The 20733-nt window shown below is 42.6% G+C and overlaps 1 protein-coding gene across 1 annotated transcript; it reads right to left on the reverse strand.

The window, feature by feature from the left end:
* Window positions 1–464: 464 nt before the first annotated feature.
* Window positions 465–18990, reverse strand: fgf10a (fibroblast growth factor 10a). Its single transcript, XM_010877276.4, has 3 exons — window positions 17775–18990; window positions 2519–2622; window positions 465–1348 (listed from the first exon to the last, which is right to left on the reverse strand). The coding sequence occupies exons 1-3, from the start codon at window positions 18097–18099 to the stop codon at window positions 1157–1159; spliced, it is 621 nt and encodes a 206-aa protein (XP_010875578.1). The 5' UTR covers window positions 18100–18990; the 3' UTR covers window positions 465–1156.
* Between the last annotated feature and the right edge of the window lie 1743 nt (window positions 18991–20733).

A 20733-nucleotide genomic window follows, 5' to 3' on the forward strand; every position in this document is an offset into this window, starting at 1 on the left:
TGTTTGTTTGTGTAAAATTTCCACTGTGAAACCTCAAAGTAAATCCCTGAGTTATGAATGAATTTAGGAACAAGCTGTCAAATTTACTTATTGGATTTTCTGGATGTCTTGAGCAGTTTCTAAACAGCTCTTTCCTTCTGCTCCAGCTGCTAGGAAATCAGACTGTAGCCGGTAGCCCACCTTCAGAAACCAAACAATTCATGAAGGGGAAGGGAGTTGTAAGTTGATATGCCAAAAAGCATACCACATTTCTCATTCATTTGTTCCTCTGAACACTTAATAGCTTAGGTCTACAACCCATAACATGTGTTTTGTTGTCCTGTAAAATTGTTATGGAAATAGTTAAAATCTACAAAGACAATTCAACATAAAGAGAAATATATTTATTTATTCATGTTTAAACGATAGATTAGTATTTCAAAAGAAGAGCATAAATGCTAACAAAAAAAAAAGAATTTGTCCATTCCATATTTTTTGTCTTTTTGGTTTCTTTAAATATTACATAAAATAAATAATTTATTTTAAAGCAGTCAGGTAAAAGAATGGAGATACCCATTACAGTGAACTTGCATGTTAATAATGTTTGTTAGAGTTGTTTATGCTATAGTGCTAGCTTTAATAAATTCTCTGCATTTGACTCCCTGACCCAGCTTCTCTTCAATCACAAGTTACTCACCCAAGTGCTGCTTCCAGTACTGTACGTCTCTGCGCAAAGCTTGAGTGTCAATTTCAGTTCTTTGTATGAGTAAGTACAGCATGAATAACTGGATCCACAGATCATAACACAATCAAATACACACACGTACCCTCTGCCCTTTGACCCTGTCTGTGTCCCTTTTTTGTCCTCTTATTCCGTATTCAGTTTTGTCTCTAACAGTTTACCATGGAAAATGATTTGGCACAGAAATGTTTTCATATTTTCTCCTGTGCCGGCTCATAACTTAAAAACAAGTATGTGACATCATCAGTCAGACTCCACAACAAAGAGTTCAAACAGTTCTTTTACATAGTGCCTTCCTTTCCAAAAAGTAATGTATAGTCTTTGCAAATCAAAAAAACACAGACTCCATACGAATCCATTGTGTCTTTAAAGGTTCCCAGTCTTTCCTCAGTGCAGTGAATCATTCCCAGGGGAAGGAACTGTCCAATGCGGTGGCTACACCGGTATCGGCAGGAAGTGGGTGGCAGTGTTTTTCCTACGTGTTTTCTTGCCCCTCATGGGCTTGCCATTGGCGCTCAGCCCCACAAACATCGGCTTCTTCTTGTTCCGCCACTCTGCTGAGGCATAGGTGTTATACCTGTTCTCCTCTATCCTCTCGGTCAGCCGACAATCAACACCAAAGTCCCTCTAGAGAACAAAGAAAAACACATTGTAAGTGAGGGATTTAACAACTTTGGCAGCAAGGGCAATGCACATTCACTCATTAAGCACAAGTTCTCATCACGATCCAGGTTGGTTGACTCCAGGCAAGCTACACAAAAGTAGAAATGAAGAATTGCAGAGCCATAATTGGCATTGAGGTCTATCACGCTTCTAACCGACTGCTATTGTCATTTGGTGTCCTGACTAACTAGACACAAAATGTATCCAGTTGTGATCCAGTAAAGAATGTTCCTTTCCTAAATGCTCTTTAGCCACAGCTGTTCAAATTGGTTCCAGAAGTAAACTGAATGTTCCCCAAGCGTATGACAATATTTTGGAGATTCTGAAGTAGTATTCAAGTTATGTCTTGCTACCTCTTTCTCGTGGAAACTGTGAAAATAATCTTCCACTAAATGAAAAATACAAATGTAAATCCATCTAATCAAAATATAACACGTGCAATATGGGACAGACATGCCACCAATGCTTTACTGAATGAATGATGTTATCTTGTTGTGACACAGCAGAATACATCATGGGAATTTTGTTGCCTAGCTGGAATGCTTTTTGTGTCTCATTTAATCAAATTTCACTACTGAGCAGGCGGTAGTTACAGCCTTTTACTGTTACGTTTCGGATGATGTTGTGTGAGAGCACATGAAACAGTGCCGGTAGCCCTGGAGGGTTTTCAGTAGAATGGAGAGGCTGTTGTATTGTGTTTCTCTGGTCTGAATAGAGGGCAGCACAAGCATGGTGTGGTATATGGGAGGATCTGTGTGTTGGGGAGAAGGGGCGGTAGGGGCGTCTCGGCTTACTTTCTTTAAGACGACAACTCTTTTGGCTCAGCCGACTTGTGCTAGGGGATTATTTACGGGCAGTGGAGTGGAACTGTCCTTTAAAACAACCCCAGGGCTTCTCTAAGGGCCCGAGGATGGGAGAGAAGAACTCTAATTCAACATCAAAGGAGACAGCTCTGAGGAGAGTGTGGCACAGGGGCGAGTTGCTTTCAACAGGGAGGTTGCAGTGTAAAAACTTTACCTGGGGACTAAAATAGTGAGTGTCCTCAGTTCCAAATCAACCTGTATACTCCACCAATTGCTTAGCGGGTTTTGTTAGGAACATTGTTGCGTGAATTTCAGTTCAGGCTGAACTTACCGCACCATACAGGTCTCCTTTCTTGCTGATGGCCAGGTAATAGTTACTGCTGACACCCTTGATGGCCACGATCCCCACATCAACTGACTTGATCTCCAGCACACCTGGAAGACACAGACACGTCATAGGTTTAATATATCAGGGTAATACACTGAAGCCATATGTCACTTAATAATTAATAACTGTGTTAAGAGGGAAAAAGCCAGCTCGCTTTTTTTTTTTTGAATGCGTGATGTTGTTAGGTTCCACTGTTTATTTGTTGGCATAACATGCAGACAAGCCAGTTGATTGAGTATTACAGGGAATGGAAGTTAATAACTATGTGGTAGTCCACGATGTTGTACGTATCTGCAATCCACTCCAGTATGTTTACTGAAACTGCTGAGTACTCTACAATACTCAAAACACTGTGATTGTATAATGAAACCATGATTAGTATACCTAGCCTGATATCTGTTGTTTGGATGCGGTTTGAGTGTAAACCCGATGTAAGTGCTATGATACATGGAAACACTTTAAAAAGACATTTAAGGAACACACCATGTAACGTTTCAATGCATCTCAGGAAGATCTGTCTGAAGTCCTTGTTTCCCTCCGTGTTGGAGGCAGCTCACTTGCCACTAGTTGTTATATGGAACCTCATTTTAAAAGGGCAGGGAGTCACACCAAGGATTGCCACACTTCTATCTCTGCTCATGGTTTAAATAGTGGCTGTGGATCCATCTTTTACCTGACCTTTAGAGAATTACTGTCTAATGTATTCTCCCGAACTAAAAATCAAGATGCTTCTACACATGAGGACCAGTGGAAGACCCATTCAAGATATACGGTGCCAGTCTGAATGAACAAGTTCTGTGTGAAAGTCTGATATTCTGGGTACTGAGTATACGGCAGCCCCTCTTATTGTTTCAGTACCTGCTAGTGCGATGTTAAAAATCACTTTTGGTTTTGTATTCTCTATTTATACTGAGACTTTTTTTCTGTCATTTTTTGTTTGCTGACTATTTTAGGTGAACAGAGCCAAAAAAGATGCCTCACTGAAATAAATCACAACTTACAGGCTGATATTTAAGCAACTTCGGCCAATCTATCACATCAGCCAGTGAAATTTAAATCTGAAATATTATACTAACTTAAGCTAAGTTTCTTTACTAGATAGTTGTCAGCAAGGAGCAGCAACATTTGGCTAGATTTAATGCTTGACTGGCAAAGGGAAACATTTCTAATTTCTTCCTTGAGCATAGCCATTAACTAAAATATGTAAGTCACACTGAATAAAAGCGACTGCTAAATGACTAAAATGTAAATGTAAAATGTTTTCTTTGGATCAAATAAGGTGACTGCACAGCAAGCTGAATATTAGCAGCCTATTTTAGGGATATTGTCAGATTTAAGGTTTTGGTAAAGTTTAGGGGTCTTTCTAGAGCACATTTGATATTTTAATTTGATTGATGAAAATACATGCCCAGAACGTGTTCCCTACAGATCTTCTGGATCTATATTGGAGTTTCTTGTTTGGAAGAAAATGCTAATCTGCACCCATAGCCTTTTAAAAAATCACAGTCATCTTTGTTTGATCCCGCTCAGTAAACCACTGACTGGTTGCCTGGCTGTGCCAGTCATGGTGAAAAGACAGGCTGAGCCTCCATCTCATCCCCATGCTAACGGGTCCTAAGCCCTGAGTGAGAGACGCTGGCTTGGGCTAAGCTTCAGAATTTCTTTTTATCCAGTTTTGTTTATTTTTGGAGCAGAGCGGCACGCTGTAGAAAGCCTGAATGTCCATATCAGTTTGCAGTCTAAATGTTTATTGAACCAATTACTGATTTAAGCTGTGGTAACCGGTCCCCTTTTCCCCTCTCCTTCATCCTAAATTAAATTACATAAATCCATAAAGCTATCATGGGTTAGAGAGGATTAACTCACGACCAATTCTGGCGAATTTGTAGCAAACAGGGAAGTCGGGAGATGGCTTATTAGGTCCATGTAAAGCCTGATAGCCTGTGTCGGAGGAAAGGAGGTTTTGTCTCACAAGGTGAACTTCAACAGGCCGGAGTCAAGGTAATTAATGGGACATATTTGCACTGATAAACCTCCATTCTTCCCTCCAGTGATATATTTCATTCGTGCCATCCCCCTTCACTTTTCTGGGACATAAATCTATTAATTCCTGCAGCCCTGGTCATGGGTGGCTAGAAACAAGGGGAACTCAGTTTTAGGATGGCTGTTGCAGGATTCTTTGGTCAGGGGTACATTGTTCAAGGATTTACTTGTTCAGCTGGACATATCTCGGCTCGCCATTTCTTTCTTGTTGGACTTTGTCCCATCACCATACTGGGTTACCATGTTATGCTTAGAAGTTCTGTATATAGTAATTTATCACTCAAAGATTCAAGTCTACCCGGGCAATGGATTTTCCTTGTACACCAATTTCAACTTTCAGCCAATACAGATAGCAGCTGTTAATTCTATTTAAGATTCATGACCTCTTTTTGGACACCCCAAATCCTAATATTCCCCCCACAGCTGAAGGCTGTACTGGCTGGTAAAAACGTGAGGAGCTTAATGAACAGGAATGGCATTTATTCTTACTGGGGGCCAAAAAGAACATTCTAAAAGTCTTCTAACCTCCCAAAAATGTTAGGGGATTTCCTAAATACTTTATTCAGGTTTCCCTTGTGACAATTTTTGGAATGCCCACAAGGTTCTTTCTGGCTTCTTCTAAAAGTGTAGTACATTGTCTATGATTATGCTAAACCATTTAGTATGAATTTGGCGGTATGGTTTTATCTGCACCTGTGAACCGGAAAACATGCAGTGTGGCCGCCACTCAACAGACAGATTAGACAGGCTTCTTTATACACGGGCGAGAGAGCCCCTTCCGTAAAGGCTCTGGTTGCACACAGCTATTGAGTGTGGAAGTAAGGCTATACAGCCTGCTCTCTGCTCCTCTGACTTCCCTGAGGTTTATGAACAAGGGAGGGTAAGGAGGGATGAAAGGAGGAGAAGGGAAACTGAATGACAGTTAGTGGGATTAGAGAGGAATAATCCCTGATCAAAGGGAGAAAGGAAGGGAGAGAAGGACAGAGCGGCAATGCCAATTAAACTGATACAGGTGTATGAAGCCTACTTAGAAATGTAGCTACAGAGTAGAAAAGCAACAACGTTTGTCACACCGACTCACAGTTTAACAAACACACCTTCAACATCTGGGGATGACTGAATGGTTCAAAACAAGTTTTAAATCCGAGCTCCCCTGCAATATAGGTGGCACTGCAGTGTATTAGCCAAGCTTGTCATGTCAAAATAAGATCTATCTCTGCAGTGTTGAAAGTCAGGCACCTGTTTTGGCTGTTTGTTTTGGGCTGTTTGATGTGGTGCGTTAAAGCAAAACCCAGGGCTCTTTTATGACCCCCTTGCCAGTTACCAGAACGTTTCCTCTGTCTTCACTCAGGAGTTGAAAGGCCGGGCTGCAACAAAAGGCTTAAATTGCAACAATACTCGACAAGAACAAACCAGGGACTGACACTTACAGCACACGGCCAGACCCAGTTCCCTTCTGCCCTTCCATTCACCACAGTACCAATCCCGTTCCCCTGTCTTTGCTTGATTCTTCTCTCTCGTCTTTCAACTATATCTGACTGCATATTCCTGGGTTTCTTTCTAGCTTTTAATTCTGCCCTAATTCCTGACTCTTTGTTTTATGTTTGGGAGTTCTTTTTTTGTCCTTCTTGTTGGCACATAGCCCAAAACTTTAATTTCTCTTTTGTGAGGGTGGACTTTCAAGTGTGGCGAAACAGTTTTATGACCAATACTGAAGGTGCAATAACCAGAGTTTTCTTCACAAACCAAAAAAAAAAAGGTGCCGACATTCTGCAATCAACATTTTCCATGGATTACGGAGACAAACACCTGTGTATATAACGGGACTCTGTTTTATATGGCAGATCTATTAAAAAGAGGCCCCAAGGTCCGTCAACTGCAGTCCTCATTGCTAATGAAGTGTAAGTTCCAGGGACACTATGGATAACATTAACAGATTCCAAAATCTATTTTTTGCCTCATTTCACCAGAAGAAGCTGAATTAGTGTTATGTGTGCTTGTCTCACTAAAGGAATGTGATACTATAGGAGTGCAGGTCCAATATAGCTTAGGTAAGGTGGGTTGTCTAACGTCTTTCTCTTCTCAACCTCAATTGTTCGATGCGGTTTCTCAGCAGACTATTTGAGTAATTTGTGTGTCTGGGGTTTCTCCTACAGTACCACTGGCAAGGTCTGCTAATTACAGGGTTACCGAAGGGCAGACAATTCAGGCCATGTCTTCTGGTGGCTCAGTTGAACTCTGCTGACTGACAGTCCATTGGGTGGTCGATCCAGCGGCCTGGTGTGACTCCTGTCGGCTGCAGCCTTGGCTTCTACGCTAGGCTCTGTAGGTGGCCTCTCTCCTCCTCGTTCCACGGAGCCCATATCTACGCAGAGGACCGGGGCTTCTTGGCAGGGTGACGTGGCATGTTTATCGCATCTTGTCATGATTACCACAAACCTCGGTGCTTTCACATTTGTAGCTTCGTCCAGACATTTTTACGGCCTTTCCTGGCTCCGCTGCGTACCAAATGCACTCACACATTTTAAAATAGTTAAAAGTTTATGTAGACAGTGTCACAGCCTGACAATGGCAACACAAAGCTAGGCGAATCTCCTTGACAGTATGTGCCTTATTCTGAGACACAAACATTTTGGGTCAACACATTTCCCCGTTAACACCAGACGTCATTCGATATTTATGTTGAGATGTGACAACAGCTGAGATGTGACGAGCATCAATGTCTTCGCAGCAGTTTGTATGTAACTATCCGGCGACCCTAACGTGCTGCCCCACATGACAGGATTGTCTTTCCAATTGACCTGTTAGGTCAGCGAGGTAACACTGACCCCATTTCAGGGGTTGGTAATAGGGCATGTTGTGGGATTGTGCCTGGGTCTGAACCTGTCCAGGGGATGGATCATGATTCTACAGAGGTCAGTAGGCGGGGCCTGGGCAAAGAGTAATGGCAGGGAAGGGGGCTAAGTTAATGCCTGGGGGGCTGATGGCAGGGGAGGATGGGGGTGCTGGGGTAGTTGGACAGGGGACTGGGGTTGACCCTGAGCTGGCTCCTGACAGCAGCGCCCCAGCTTTGATCTGGCCACCACAGGCCTCTGGCTCCCAGGCTGTTGAGACATCAGTGCGTCAGGGTCTGGGCTCTTTAGTGTCCGGCTTCATTACTCTGCAGAGCAACACACTCCTCACCTCCCCAAACCCCCCCCCCCCCCCGCCTTGTAAACATGATCAGTTGTGACTCCAGATGAACGTATGTTTAGGGAGGCCTGTGAAAGTGTTTCCACGTATTATCTTTGGCTCTTTTGAAGATTATACGGCCGCTCTGTGTGAAAAGTTAATGTAAATGTCTGCCTGAAACCAATATTACCACTTAAGACACATCTTTGAACAACAATTATGATAAATTCTGCAGGTTTTTTTTTTAAAGCTTTTTTGTCGAAACAGTCTCCAAGAAATTATACTTTTAAGAGGGTTATATTTCAGTACAAAAAAGTGTTTTGTTCTCACCTTTCAACAACACCACGTTTGAAAGGGGTAACAGTATGAACCAGCTTCATGTAAAGGGTTGAGAGAACGCTTCATCCATTGGGAAATGCATGTGCGGTGCTGTGGAAGTTTGTTAGAATATGTTTGTACCAAAGAATGTTTTCACATTTCACATGTTTTACCATCCACTGTAATTGTAGTTTATGACTTCTCAATAATTTTGTATTTATTTGTTACTTTCCACAGACTCTTTGAGTTCACCGCTCTGGGGGTTATTCATTTGAATTTGTGTTAACTCATTGGAGACTGGGATCTATGACTACTTACTACCTACTCAACCGATTCCTGGTTGTAGTGTGATAAGAAACAGGGTGATCAAAGCAACAACCAGTTCAGATGGCACCTCTGTCCTTATTATCACGTAGCAACATTTTCTTAATTACATTTTTTGTCATTTACTCTCGTCCTGAGCCACCTGCAGGTGCAGTTGGGGTTAAGGACATAACAAGTGATTTTTCACCTTGTCAGCTCAGGGATTCAAGCCAGCAGCCATTCGGTTACTGTCCTAGGGCTTGAACCACATGGCTACGTGGCGCCCCAGTTCAGTTAACATAGCACTAAGCCTCTCAAATAAAGTGGACTTTTTTTTTTCTTCAGTTTCATTTTATCACAAGGCTGTCAAGTTGTGTTTAGAGTAATCTCCACACAGAACTTGTTCATCTAATCCTTCATATCCATCCTGCTGTCAATATTGTTTCACTTGCCTGAAAAGTGCATTCACAGCAGTCTTACACAGAGAAACATTGAAACCACACTGTAAAGCTGTATTTGATTCGAAACCTGGCAGCAAAGCAGGGTTCAAACTAAATCCAGATATTCTGAAGAAAATGCTCACCTGAATTGAGCATAAATGTGACTGCATTAGATTTCTCTGAGACGAAACGTCCATGTTAGCATGGTGTGAGCTCAGTTTCCAGTGTCATGGTGGTTGTTTGGTTGGAAAACAAACAATATGCATTTTAATGTGCCCATTGTGACATTGGTGTCAGGAAAAGTTCAGTCTTCTCAGATAATGCGATTGGCCCAATGTAATGACCCTGCAGCAGGGTGAATATGCCAGTATGTGTCAACACGCGGGACATGGCGTTTTTAATATGTATGTCTATGGTTCTGGCCAGGTAATCCAGAGAAGTTTTTACTTAACAATACTGCTGTGATTTCAATGGTTCAATCTGTAGAGTAATTCCATGTGTTTTCATCAAGCATAACACAGTTTTCTGTGTCCCCCGAAATCGCTTTCGTAGAACCCAGCAACCATTCCTGTGAAAATGTTTCCTGAAATAAATTGTGTCTGGCAATTTTTAGAAATAGACTACCCAAATTCTTAATTTGTATTTATAATATTCACTGATTATTGCATGAATATAGTACGTAACCTCGGATTTGGACCAAACTCCAACACATTGAATAATCCAATAGAATGCTCAACAGCCACCCACTGACCACCCACACCCACCCCAGTATACAGCAGGGACATGCTGCCAGGGTAGGCAGAGGATGTGACAACCTAATCACACACTTTGGTGGCATAGAATTTCAACACTCCAAGTCAATGTCATGGTGGCAAGAAAGTGTTATACTGTCCTGATACGGTGAACATTTGTTACACTGTCCAGAAGTTATATTGGTCATGTGCATTAAGTAAAAATGTTTACGCGCATGTTCATACTTGACAATGCTAGTAAAAGACATGGTAAGTAAAAAATTTATAATGGGCCCATTCATTTAAGTAGTCTAATTTCAGCTGTAAGAATGCATCTGGCTGTCACACCAACATTATGGAGAGCTGTTTGCTCTAAACACTGCTATTGACCAGTTCTTCTCCCTGTCTATTGCAGTGGGGGGAGGGAGGGAGGCTAGGGAGGAGAGACAGAGGAGATGTGCTGATGGACGCACAGATAAGCGGGAGCCCAGAGATGAGCACCAAACACAAACATGAACCAAAATCGACAGGCATCCTTAAAATCTAGCATAATTGAACACATCCCAACATTCAATTGGGAGAGATCTGAAACCGTACAAAATCTATATAAGCAACTGCTTTGATTGCGACAGAAATGGGGTATAACACTGAAGCACTTTTTACCCACCGCAAAATAAAATATTTATGAACCATTTCCCACACCAAAAACATTTCACCAGAGGGCATTTTTTATATAGAAAAAAGCTAGGCAAATGCTGAAATTGGGTACAGATTTACTCTTTAATGAATGTGGTATTTAAGGTGCCATGTTCTAAAATTCAAGGTACCATTTTATTGCTAGGGAGGGAACCCACCAATGCATCGAAGGACTAGACCAAACAAACTAATCCCCCCCAGACTGATCACCGCAATTTCAACATGTCCTGAAAGTGCATCAACAGCTTCCCCTGTGTTATGTTACAGTTGCTGTCTCTGCTGGTCGTCTTAGATCCCTCCTGATCGTGGGTGCGGTTCACCATTAGCACATGAACTTAACTCTGTCACTGTCCCTCACTGACAGAAGACACGCACGCACACGCAAACACGCAGCGGCACATGAACACAGTCCCGTCTCGTATGTAAATGTGAGAGGGGGCACCCACACAGACGGGGACAGTGTTGCGTCAGCATTGGCCCACTGTGGGAACGTGTTGCATTAGTGGCCAGTAAAACACCGTGGGGGGGGGGGGGGGGTTGTGGTGGTATAGGGACTGTGATGGATAAGATCCAGGACTCCTGCTCCAGCCACCAGTTGCCTCGGGACATTCCCCCCTAGTGCAGCCCCAACACCCCTGCCCCTCGTGCACGCAATAGGTAATTAGCTGGCATTCCTCCCTGCTCCTTTAAAACGGGACGGGCTGTCCAGATGCGCCTCTGGTCCGAGCACTGGTCTCCCTGCGCTACCTTTGATGATTCCATTAAGACTCTCTCTCTCTCGCTCGCTCTCTCTCTCCCTCTTCCTCTTACATCTGTCTCAACCACATTCTGGGTGCGCGTGTGTCTGTGCCTGTGAGTGTGTACACATTTCCAATGTGTTGTGATGTCTGTGGTTCTCGATGATTTGCGACTTTGACCTAATCTAGTAAATGTTTGTAACATTGCAGCACCCAAACTCATGAAACATGCTTACATTTCCTTCCTTGGACAGCCTACCATTACACTATATTGGCCTATATCGTTGATCATTTTCAAATCTAGACGTAGCTGTACACATCTTCCAAAAAAGAGAAGTTGCTAATTAGCTTTACTAATCTTGCACTCTGACTGTGCAATCAGGCACCAGATTGCTATAACATACTACGAGTTTAGCTGGTAGAAAAAATGACCTATTCAGGCTGTGGGAGATGTCAGGCATCAACAATGTCTGAGAAGAGGGATTCAGACTTACTGGTTTGAGGAATAAGTCAAATCCTGCATGTCTGTGAGTGGCTAGAATCTGCAGTATTTTAGCAGATAGGGTAAACACTGAAAATTCAAAACCCATTCATCAAAACAAAGGGGAATTAAATTAATCCCCTCATCAGAGTAGAAAACTACCCAATACTGCCTTGTTTACATAGAGCTGAAAGGTTACTCGGAAATAAGTGATGGCTAGATGGCTTAGTGTGCAGTTTTGCCAAGAATATATGTAAATAGGAAGTTTCAAAGAATCTAATCTTGTCTTTCCAACTCAGCAGCGTCTCATATCCCCCTTGTCCCCAGACATTTCAGTAACAGTCATCACATAAAAATATGATGACCGCTAACTATCTGTATTTTAATTAAATAGTAAAAGTACCTACAGTGTCTAGCATGTCAAACTGTATTGGGGTTGTTACTATGATGTTTGAGTTGAGTTTAGTGGTCAGAAAAAAAATATTGTGAACATTTATCCACGCTAGTGCAATATGAACACAAGTATCAACTCCCACGATCTCTCTATATTTACATTGGACATGCTGGTAATTTTGAAGACCACTGTCAAGTACAGAATACCTTCATCTCAAGATAACAGACGGAGAAGTCACACACCGAAGTCATAGTAAGCAGGCTACATTTTACTCCAACAAAGTAGTTATCGGCAAAGTCTGTGCTAGAGGAAGAGTGTTTAGTGATTGGGAAATGAAGGGAGGGGTGTTCCTGGCTTTTTTTTTACCTTCTTGCATAAGCAGTCACTCACTTATTCACTCAGTCAGTCATTCAGTCACTCAGTCAGTCAGGGAGTCACTCTCTCTGACTACAGCTTATTGGAGACACCCAGAAGACAGTGGTGATGTCCCTGAGACCAACTCTGGCACGAATAGCCCTCTCCTGAAGTAATGGGGTCAAAGGTTAGGCATACATCTGGACCTCCAAACCATCATGTTGACCTCAAAATAGGGTAAAAGAGGGGCCAGAAATGTACATGTTTGAGAGAAAAAAAATGGGGAGGGACCAATCTAAGCGACCCTGGTCAAGATATTCATTGCAAGTTAGGTTCAAGAGGGGTTAATTCAAGATGAGCAAATTATAGTCTTAACTTTTTAAATAACTGGCTTGCCTTCAGTTATGGATGTTCAGATTCACTTTAAATCATAACTTGTACACTGGCTAAACTATTATTAGGATATGATGGATGGTCAGGTCTTTCTTTCATAGCTTTTCTGTGAAGTTACGACAAATCTGTCAAATGTTTGCCAAAACACGGATGATGTGACAGCTTTGTTTTTGTTCAAATTAAGGATCTAAGCTTTAAAAAAATGTTTATAGATGGCCTTCACAGATGTGAATGCACAAGTATCAAACAGCTTAAACTTCCTGTGATAAGGGGGACACTGCTGGAAAAGTCTGATGGCAGAAATGTGTGGGAACAAGACTGTCAACCTGGGGGTGTAGGGGAGAGTGTCCTGTGTTTGTGATGTCTGCTTTTAATTACTGCCCCTTGAATTTGGCTGCATCTACCTCCATTGATGGCACTGTTTCTGTAATATTAATAATAAATGGGCTGGAATCAAAGTCAATGTTCTTGTAATTGTCCGATGTTCCGACATAAACTAGTTTGAGTTCCCTTCAAATATATAGTTTGTGTCATTTTTTAAATAACAATGTTTACATGTAATTCACGTTTACACAGGTAGTGGCACCACGGAGAGTTCTTGTCCATACCTTAAACAATAACCTTTAATTGTTTATAAAGTACATTTCTATTGAGAGGTCGGACGTTAGCTCCACCCTCATTATTGAGACAGCAAATCACATAAGTTTTTACTCTGGAGCAGATTTGACTCCAGAATAAAAAATGCATGACAATAAGTCTAACTTGCGAAAAATGTTACAGAAATGTTGCAGGTGGGGAGAGATGCGCCACCTGACTCTTATGGAGCGTATTTCACAAGGACATTATTACAGCAGTTTATATCATGATGAAGTCTACCATGAACAGACCTCTGCATCCTGTTATACTATGTATGTGTACAGTTGCTTACGCAATCATTTACGGTATCCAGAATATATATTTTTTTTCAATGCCAGAATGAAATCATTTCTTAACATGTTGCTTCTAATTATAAGTATAAAAGAACAGGATGTGCCAGTAAATTAAAAAGATCAATCAGAGCTGCTGGAACACACATTGTCCAAACCCCTGGCCAAAAAGTCTGCAATTTTTTCTTTTTTAGATAAGAGAAAGTCTTGAAAGATGTTAGAGCCAAACAGAATAAAAAGAGACACTAACCTTTTGTAAAGACAATACTCATAACTCATTTTGATTGGCTGTGTGGTTTAGATTTCCCACAAGAACCATAAATGGCCGTAATGACCACATAGAGAAGGACAGTGCCATCCGTGTGGTGCCGATAGACAGACGGGTGTTGTTACAAGAGGTTCCTGTCCATCCTCTCATAAACGGACACACACACACACACACACAACAAAAGAGACCCATAACCACACTTCCACTTGCATAGGAACACACATTTGCGAAGAAACACACCGGCCTTATGTTCCCACATCACCACTAGCTTCCTTATGAAGAGCGTGGGTTATAGTTAAGAGGTGAGAAAAGGCAACATGTACTCATCACTGTTAGGAGTAATATTCCTACTACATCCTCTTCTCTTTTGATTGATCACCAACAACAGATGCCGTTAGTCCAGTCCCAGAACCCGTTAGTCTACATTATAATGCTTAGTTCTTTCTTAAAGACGTCATTCTAATGCTGTGGTATGGAACCCGAGAGCTCCCATCCCCACCCCCCCAACCGTGGTCCGGCAGGCCGATAAAAGCACTGATTTACTTTGCTCTCCCATCCTTTATGACAGGGGTTCCCAACTCTTCCCACCATATACCACGTTTCCACAATTTTGCCTCTATTAAATAGACAACCAGCTTGATTGTGTTTAGGATGCCTAGAGAAATGTTGGTTTGAAATGTATTTCTCTTGCAATTGTATATGGCTTAACAGCAAATGTTTTGTTCGTCTGTAATGCTAATTAAGCAGCATCAGATTAGAGCCTGGGTTGAATAGGGTGACGGAGGACGGAGGGCTACTGGCCTGACCCCCCCGTGACGTACAGCCCACAAAGTTGACAACATGACTGGAAAAAGTCTGACTCTGGGGAGCTCACAATCCAACCTGCAATTGAACCCTAAACTGCTAAATCCCCTCAATCAAATGTGTCATAGGCTAATGAAGCTCATTAACAGCCCTCTTCCACAGACTCCCCAGTATAGGATATCCACTCTGGTTGAATAAGGTCTGTTAGAGTAGAGCTTTATTTTATTCCAGTTTCATTGATAAGCAAAGAGGAGTGGAGTCCAGATGTCAAATCAGAGGATGTCCTTAAGAGGACAAAAAACACAGATCCGTCTGCTCTACCCTACATAAGAACAGAAACTCAGTTTGTTTCAGTTTGTTTGGTCTGTGCAGTTTTTTTAGTGCTACAATACTCAAATAATCTCGAATACTGGAAAGTTACATCCAGATAAAATGTGTGACAAAGTGACACTGAGCAGATGCATTCTGAAAGGGAATCACACAATATGAGCCGGATTGGGTTTCGAACAGCACATAGATAGATCATTTGTGGAGGGCCCGGCTTAGGGAGAACCGGAGGGGCTGGGTAACACGCCGGTCAGGCTGCAGAACAGACCTGACCAACACAGCAGACAAAGAGGCTCTAAGAACCCAGAACTGAACTCAAACAGTATCTCACATCCATCCACGTATTTTAACACTTTGTCCACAGCAAAAAAAATTGCCATGATTCTCAAAAGGTCTGGCGAAAACTACATTGGAACTATGGTAATACAAATAAACTAAAAGCATACTAGGATTATCATATAATTCTCCAGAAAGATATGTTATCAGACTTTTAATTGAATTTAATTAGAAGATCTTTCATTCATTCGCCTTCTGACTCCACTGTACATAAACATCTAGCCTCTGCTATGGGCACATCAAAGCTGCAGAGGCTGAAGACCACAACAGGCTACAATCCAGTGGGCAGTGGAGGCCTGGCTGGGACATGCCCACTGGGTCCACACTATGTTATTAGAGCCTGTTTCAAAACATACTGCCAAGAATCAGTCCATCATGACAGCTGAGTTTAGAGATAGAAAGACACCTCAATATCTGCCTTGTCTCACTAAATATGACAAGTTTTCATGCATTCCGAGAACAGTCCAAGTGAACAGTACTTCAGAAGAAAACAGCAGAAACCTGGAGGTAATCAAGGAATGGTGTTCCCGTATACTACTGGCTCGGAATGAATGAAGAAAGACTTCTAATAGTTTGTTAATCTGAAAAATACTATGAATTTCATGATCCTTCAGGACTACATATAAGTAGATAACAGGCAAGATCAACAAGTGCTGATATTAACATAGGTCACTTCCATCGCTCGTAGGCGTAGGATTAGTGTTTAGCTATCCCACTGTGAAGATTTGACTGGACTAAGTGCAGCTACTCTATTTTCTTCTTACTGTGAGACATTTCAACTTGTCCCCATGTCTAGGACCAAACTAGACAAACAGGGACAAGAAGTCTGAAGTCTCAGCTGCAGTTTCTACAGTTTGTGGAAAAAATGTAAGGTAAAACAGTGCTTATCACTGAATTTCAAGTTTTACATATTTGACTTTCCACGTGAAGTTGATGAGTTCTGAGAGACAGAGAACATTACTGCAACCTGGTGGGCATTTTCCTTTTAGATTCATTTGAAATGTTTTTGTGTATACTGTACTCCTTAGAGGCTAAAAAAGTGGCGTTTTTCTAAGCCGTTTTTGAGAAATTAACCCCCTGCTAGTTCTTTCACCTTGCCTCAGACAAGCCACACCCCTATTAGGTACGCTGCCTCCCCCCAGACATTCCTGGCCCAGTCTAGCTTTATTTCAGATGGCACAGTATTGGGGCAGCATGAGATTCCCCAAGAAATGCTTCATGCATCTGGTTTAAGGATTATTACCAGCCAGGCTTTTGCTTAAGGTCATTGTTGTAGCTAATGACAACTGCATTATATTCACCTGGTGGGCTATTAGCTGGAACCATTACATACAGCATGTGTTGGATACTCACCAGAATACACTACACACTAAGTCACTTTTTTATTTTTGAACCTCTGTATTTCATAGACAAGAAAGGTGTGCTTACCATGAATTTCAAATCAACTAAGTATTCAACTTCAGGTCTTAACATAGCATTTCGGGTATTTTTAGGGCAGATGGAGCCTAGGTGTTAAAGATGTGAACTGCTCTCAAGCCTGAGCTTTTTGGGGTTATTGACAAGTCCACAACTAATGGTTGAACTGTGAGAGAGCTAAAGGCGAGAGGAAGCCCTGCTAATTGAAATTCCTTCAGCCATGTCTTGCAGAGCCTGAGCGTCTGAGTGGCCCTGTCTGAGAAGTGAAGCTCTGCGCACATGGGCACCATATGGCAAAGCTTTCTTTTATTAGGGCCAATGTGTGCACATTGCGCTGACGGAAAAGTGCACGGCCAGTTTGGAAAGAAAGTGTGGCGGCAAGGTGTGGTTGGGGTGTCTGGTGTATCACTTGCTGCATAGTAAACTTTATGGCACTGAAACAGACAAGTGTAGCGATTTGAGCAGCATAACAATGAGCTGAGAGATGTTCTTCTCAGTAGATGGATTTATAGCACTTGGTGCCCTTAAAGGACACGGCTATGGCAACCGGGAAGTGACGATAATAAATACACCAAAGCGTGATAACATTAGATATGCCACTTGTATATAGTATTATTAAATAAAGTTATTTGACAAGTCCCTCAGGTAAACATGCAGGGATATGATTCCTGAGCCATAATTTATTTTAAAGATATTTGCTCAGAGAGAATAGAGTTCTTTAGGCTGTTTCTAATTGGTTCCAGTGGACGTGCTGTAAAGGAAAGTACACAAACTGAGGCAACAAACATGCTGCTTCTACTATGCCAGACCCGAGACACAAAACACAGGCTACACATTATCTCTGCCCACTGCTGCCCACCAAATACCAGGTACGGTTCCCATTATGCGTGGATGCAGTGGAGCAAAATCAAAGGCAGACAAACAGAGAGCAGTGCCATAATAGAGGGGGGAAACCGCCGCCTCCCAAATTCTATGGAACCCACATGTGAGAGGTATTAGAAAAGACGCGAAACGCACACAAAACATCAGCTGAGGGCCGATTCTCTTGGAGGGTTACTTACTGTAGAGATCGTCTTTGTTTTTGGTGCCGTTGACTTTGCCATTTTTATCAATCCTGAGAAAGAACTTCTGATAGGAAAAGAGTTTCCTCCTGCGCACGTCTCCTTGGAGATGGTTATAGCTGCGCGCATGGCGTCCCACAACAGTGGCCGAAGAGGCGTTGGCCACCCTGGGCAAGCGCACCGCGGAGCGAGCGGCGACCCCGGGTGCATTCTGGTGACACGTGGAGGGCAGTGGGCAGAGCAGCAGGGCGAGCAGCGCGGACAGGAGGGACAGACGAATGCAGGACCAGGCGGCGGCACCCTTAGTCACTGTCCATCTGCACATTGTACTGGAGCTGGGAGGACTGGAGAGAGGCTCACAGAAAGGACCATGCTGGAGGGGGGAGAGGGAGACGGGTTGAGAGCGGGAGACGGAACCCCCGACGGCTGACGACAACACCGCTGCTGCTTATTCCCCTCGTGTTCAAAAGGAATGTGTCAACATCCATAACTCAAAACACCTCCGCTTTGGGGAAAACCTCTTGCCCTCTCGCCGCTCGCCCTCCTCGCACGACGCAAATGAGAAACTACCTCTGCCACCTCTGTAGAGGAGAGATAAGGGGTGGGTTGGGAGGGGAGACGGGAGACACCAAAAATGTTCAAAAGAAAAGGAATGAATATATCAAATCTTAACAGAAGCACTAAAGCTGTTTCTCATCAAAATGAAGAATCCAAGGAGGGGGTGAAAAGGGAACCATGTAATCCTTGCTTTTATTCTGGTCTCTTTTGGGTTTCTCTCTTTTGCTCTGAAGTTACTTGTCTGAAATGGAGCCCTTTTAGCTGGAGTGTCTCTCTGTGCTGTGCTCCTCTGTGTGAGAGCGGGAGCGCTGGGTCTCTGTGCCCTGGTCCCTGTGAGTTTGAGTAGAGTGCGCGCCGAGCTCAAATCCCCTTCGTCTCTCTGAGCTGAGTCCCTTTGAGTGGAGTGCTGCTTCTCTTCTCTGAGTGCGTCTCTCGGACTCCTGTGAGGATTCGTGTTTGAGGAGCTGCTCTCGCTGTGTGTCGGCTTGCGCTGAGGTGAATGAATCTTAAGACAATTCTCACCTTATTTATCTTATGCAATCCCCCAGATGTAATCTCTTAGGGTAATTGTTAGTCTATGAAATCCAGTTGGCTTTGAAGATCTGTGTGTGTGTGTGTGTTATTTTTTTCCTCAGTTGCATAGTTGCTTGTGTGTCTGTGTGCGTGTGTGTATGTGTGTGAGTGTCAGTGTAAGGGAGAGGCCGTTGTTTTACCCCTCCCCTTGCCGTGCCCCCTCCCAGTCAAAGCACTACCCATTGCTCAGAGCAGGTTAGTAAGTGAACTGTGGACTGTCCCTCTCTCCTAACCCTTATTCCGTTCAGCTACTCTGTCTTGTGGATATACTTTATTTCTAAATGTCTCTATTTTCCTGTCTTTTTGTCAGTGGGGCAGGTTTTGCAGACATGTTACGTTTCTTTAGGCTATAATGCCACCTGGGTGCTTCTGATTGTTGCTGGTATCCTCCTTAAAGAGTGAGACGAGGAGCTTTGTCTTGACCTGACTCTTTGGGGCTTAGTCCTCTGTTCAGATATTTATATTTGCTAAAGAGTTCTAAATCTGTCATCATGAGTGATAACAAAACACAGTTGTATATTTAAGAAAGAAATGTATGCAATTTTGAGTGCTACAATATCTAGAACTGGACCCTGAGTTGAACGGCACAATCTGACAAACTACCATATAACCAAGGTTTAACCAAGTCAATCTGACATTCTACCATATAACCAAGGTTTAACCAAGTCAATCTGACATACTACCATATAACCAAGGTTTAACCAAGTCAATCTGACATACTACCATATAACCAAGGTTTAACCAGGTCAATCTGACATACTACCATATAACCAAGGTTTAACCAGGTCAATCTGACATACTACCATATAACCAAGGTTTAACCAGGTCAATCTGACATACTACCATATAACCAAGGTTTAACCAGGTCAATCTGACATATTACCATATAACCAAGGTTTAACCAGGTCAATCTGACATACTACCATATAACCAAGGTTTAACCAGGTCATGAAGAGATGTGGACAAACAGACTCTACCCTATACATTATTTTATTAAGTGATTTAAGAGGCATTTAAAACCCAAAGTGGACCTTCCGTGTGTCCGTTGATTTTACCCGTTAAAGAATTTTCGTCTCATGTCTGGTTTGTTCGTTGTTTAATTTCCTTTTCACATTGTCAGACAATAGCCATATCTCCGGTCATTTCCCTTCACTTTACCTAGCTATCAAGCAGCTTGTGGTACGATGTTCATGCTAAAGCCATTTCCACCACTGCCAAATGAATGTCATGCATGTCTCTCCTGACACTGCTTAGTGAGAAATGCCAAAACCTGAACCATGGATTTCTACAGTAAGAATTAATCTTTTGTAATTTATACATTGACACTATATTTAATCAACACTGCTGATTTATGGTTGTGGTGGTTTTCAACTTTTTCAGTTTTGTATCTGCAGGGAATCCGACTCTGGTCTTGTGCAACTTCAGTACCTGTATCACAGACCATTCATACTGTAACTTCCCAGAGACGTCTGGAATCCCTACCACCCTGAACCAGGAGATAGAGAGAGGCTAAACAAACCATGGGATAGAGTCAGGCGCTCTTGGAAAGAGGGGTGGAGCGTGGGGCAGGGTAGGTGGGATATGAGAGAGACAGAACATCTGGTCTGTACCACACTGCTGAATTCATTGGTGTAGAATGACAACGCACAGCAAGTACATTGCTTTCACAGGGCCATTTACACACTTGTTTGGTATACCCAAGTAACACTTCTGGGCATTCACATATGATGAATGCCCAGAATAATCCAGCTTGCTGGATATCCATTACAATAAAGCAAGAGTGATTGAAAAGAAAAGCAAAATGTCAGGTGAATCCTAGAGAAAGGTT

This window comes from Esox lucius, chromosome 14 (assembly GCF_011004845.1).
Source record: "Esox lucius isolate fEsoLuc1 chromosome 14, fEsoLuc1.pri, whole genome shotgun sequence".
NCBI classification, from domain to species: Eukaryota; Metazoa; Chordata; class Actinopteri; order Esociformes; family Esocidae; genus Esox; species Esox lucius.

Coding starts and splice junctions, on each gene's coding strand:
- fgf10a (XM_010877276.4), bottom strand. CDS start 18,099: ATGTGCAGATGGACAGTGACTAAGGGTGCCGCCGCCTGGTCCTGCATT. Junction 2,623..17,774: donor AAACAAAGACGATCTCTACA/GTAAGTAACCCT, acceptor TGTGTCTTCCAG/GTGTGCTGGAGATCAAGTCA. Junction 1,349..2,518: donor AAGGAGACCTGTATGGTGCG/GTAAGTTCAGCC, acceptor TTTGTTCTCTAG/AGGGACTTTGGTGTTGATTG.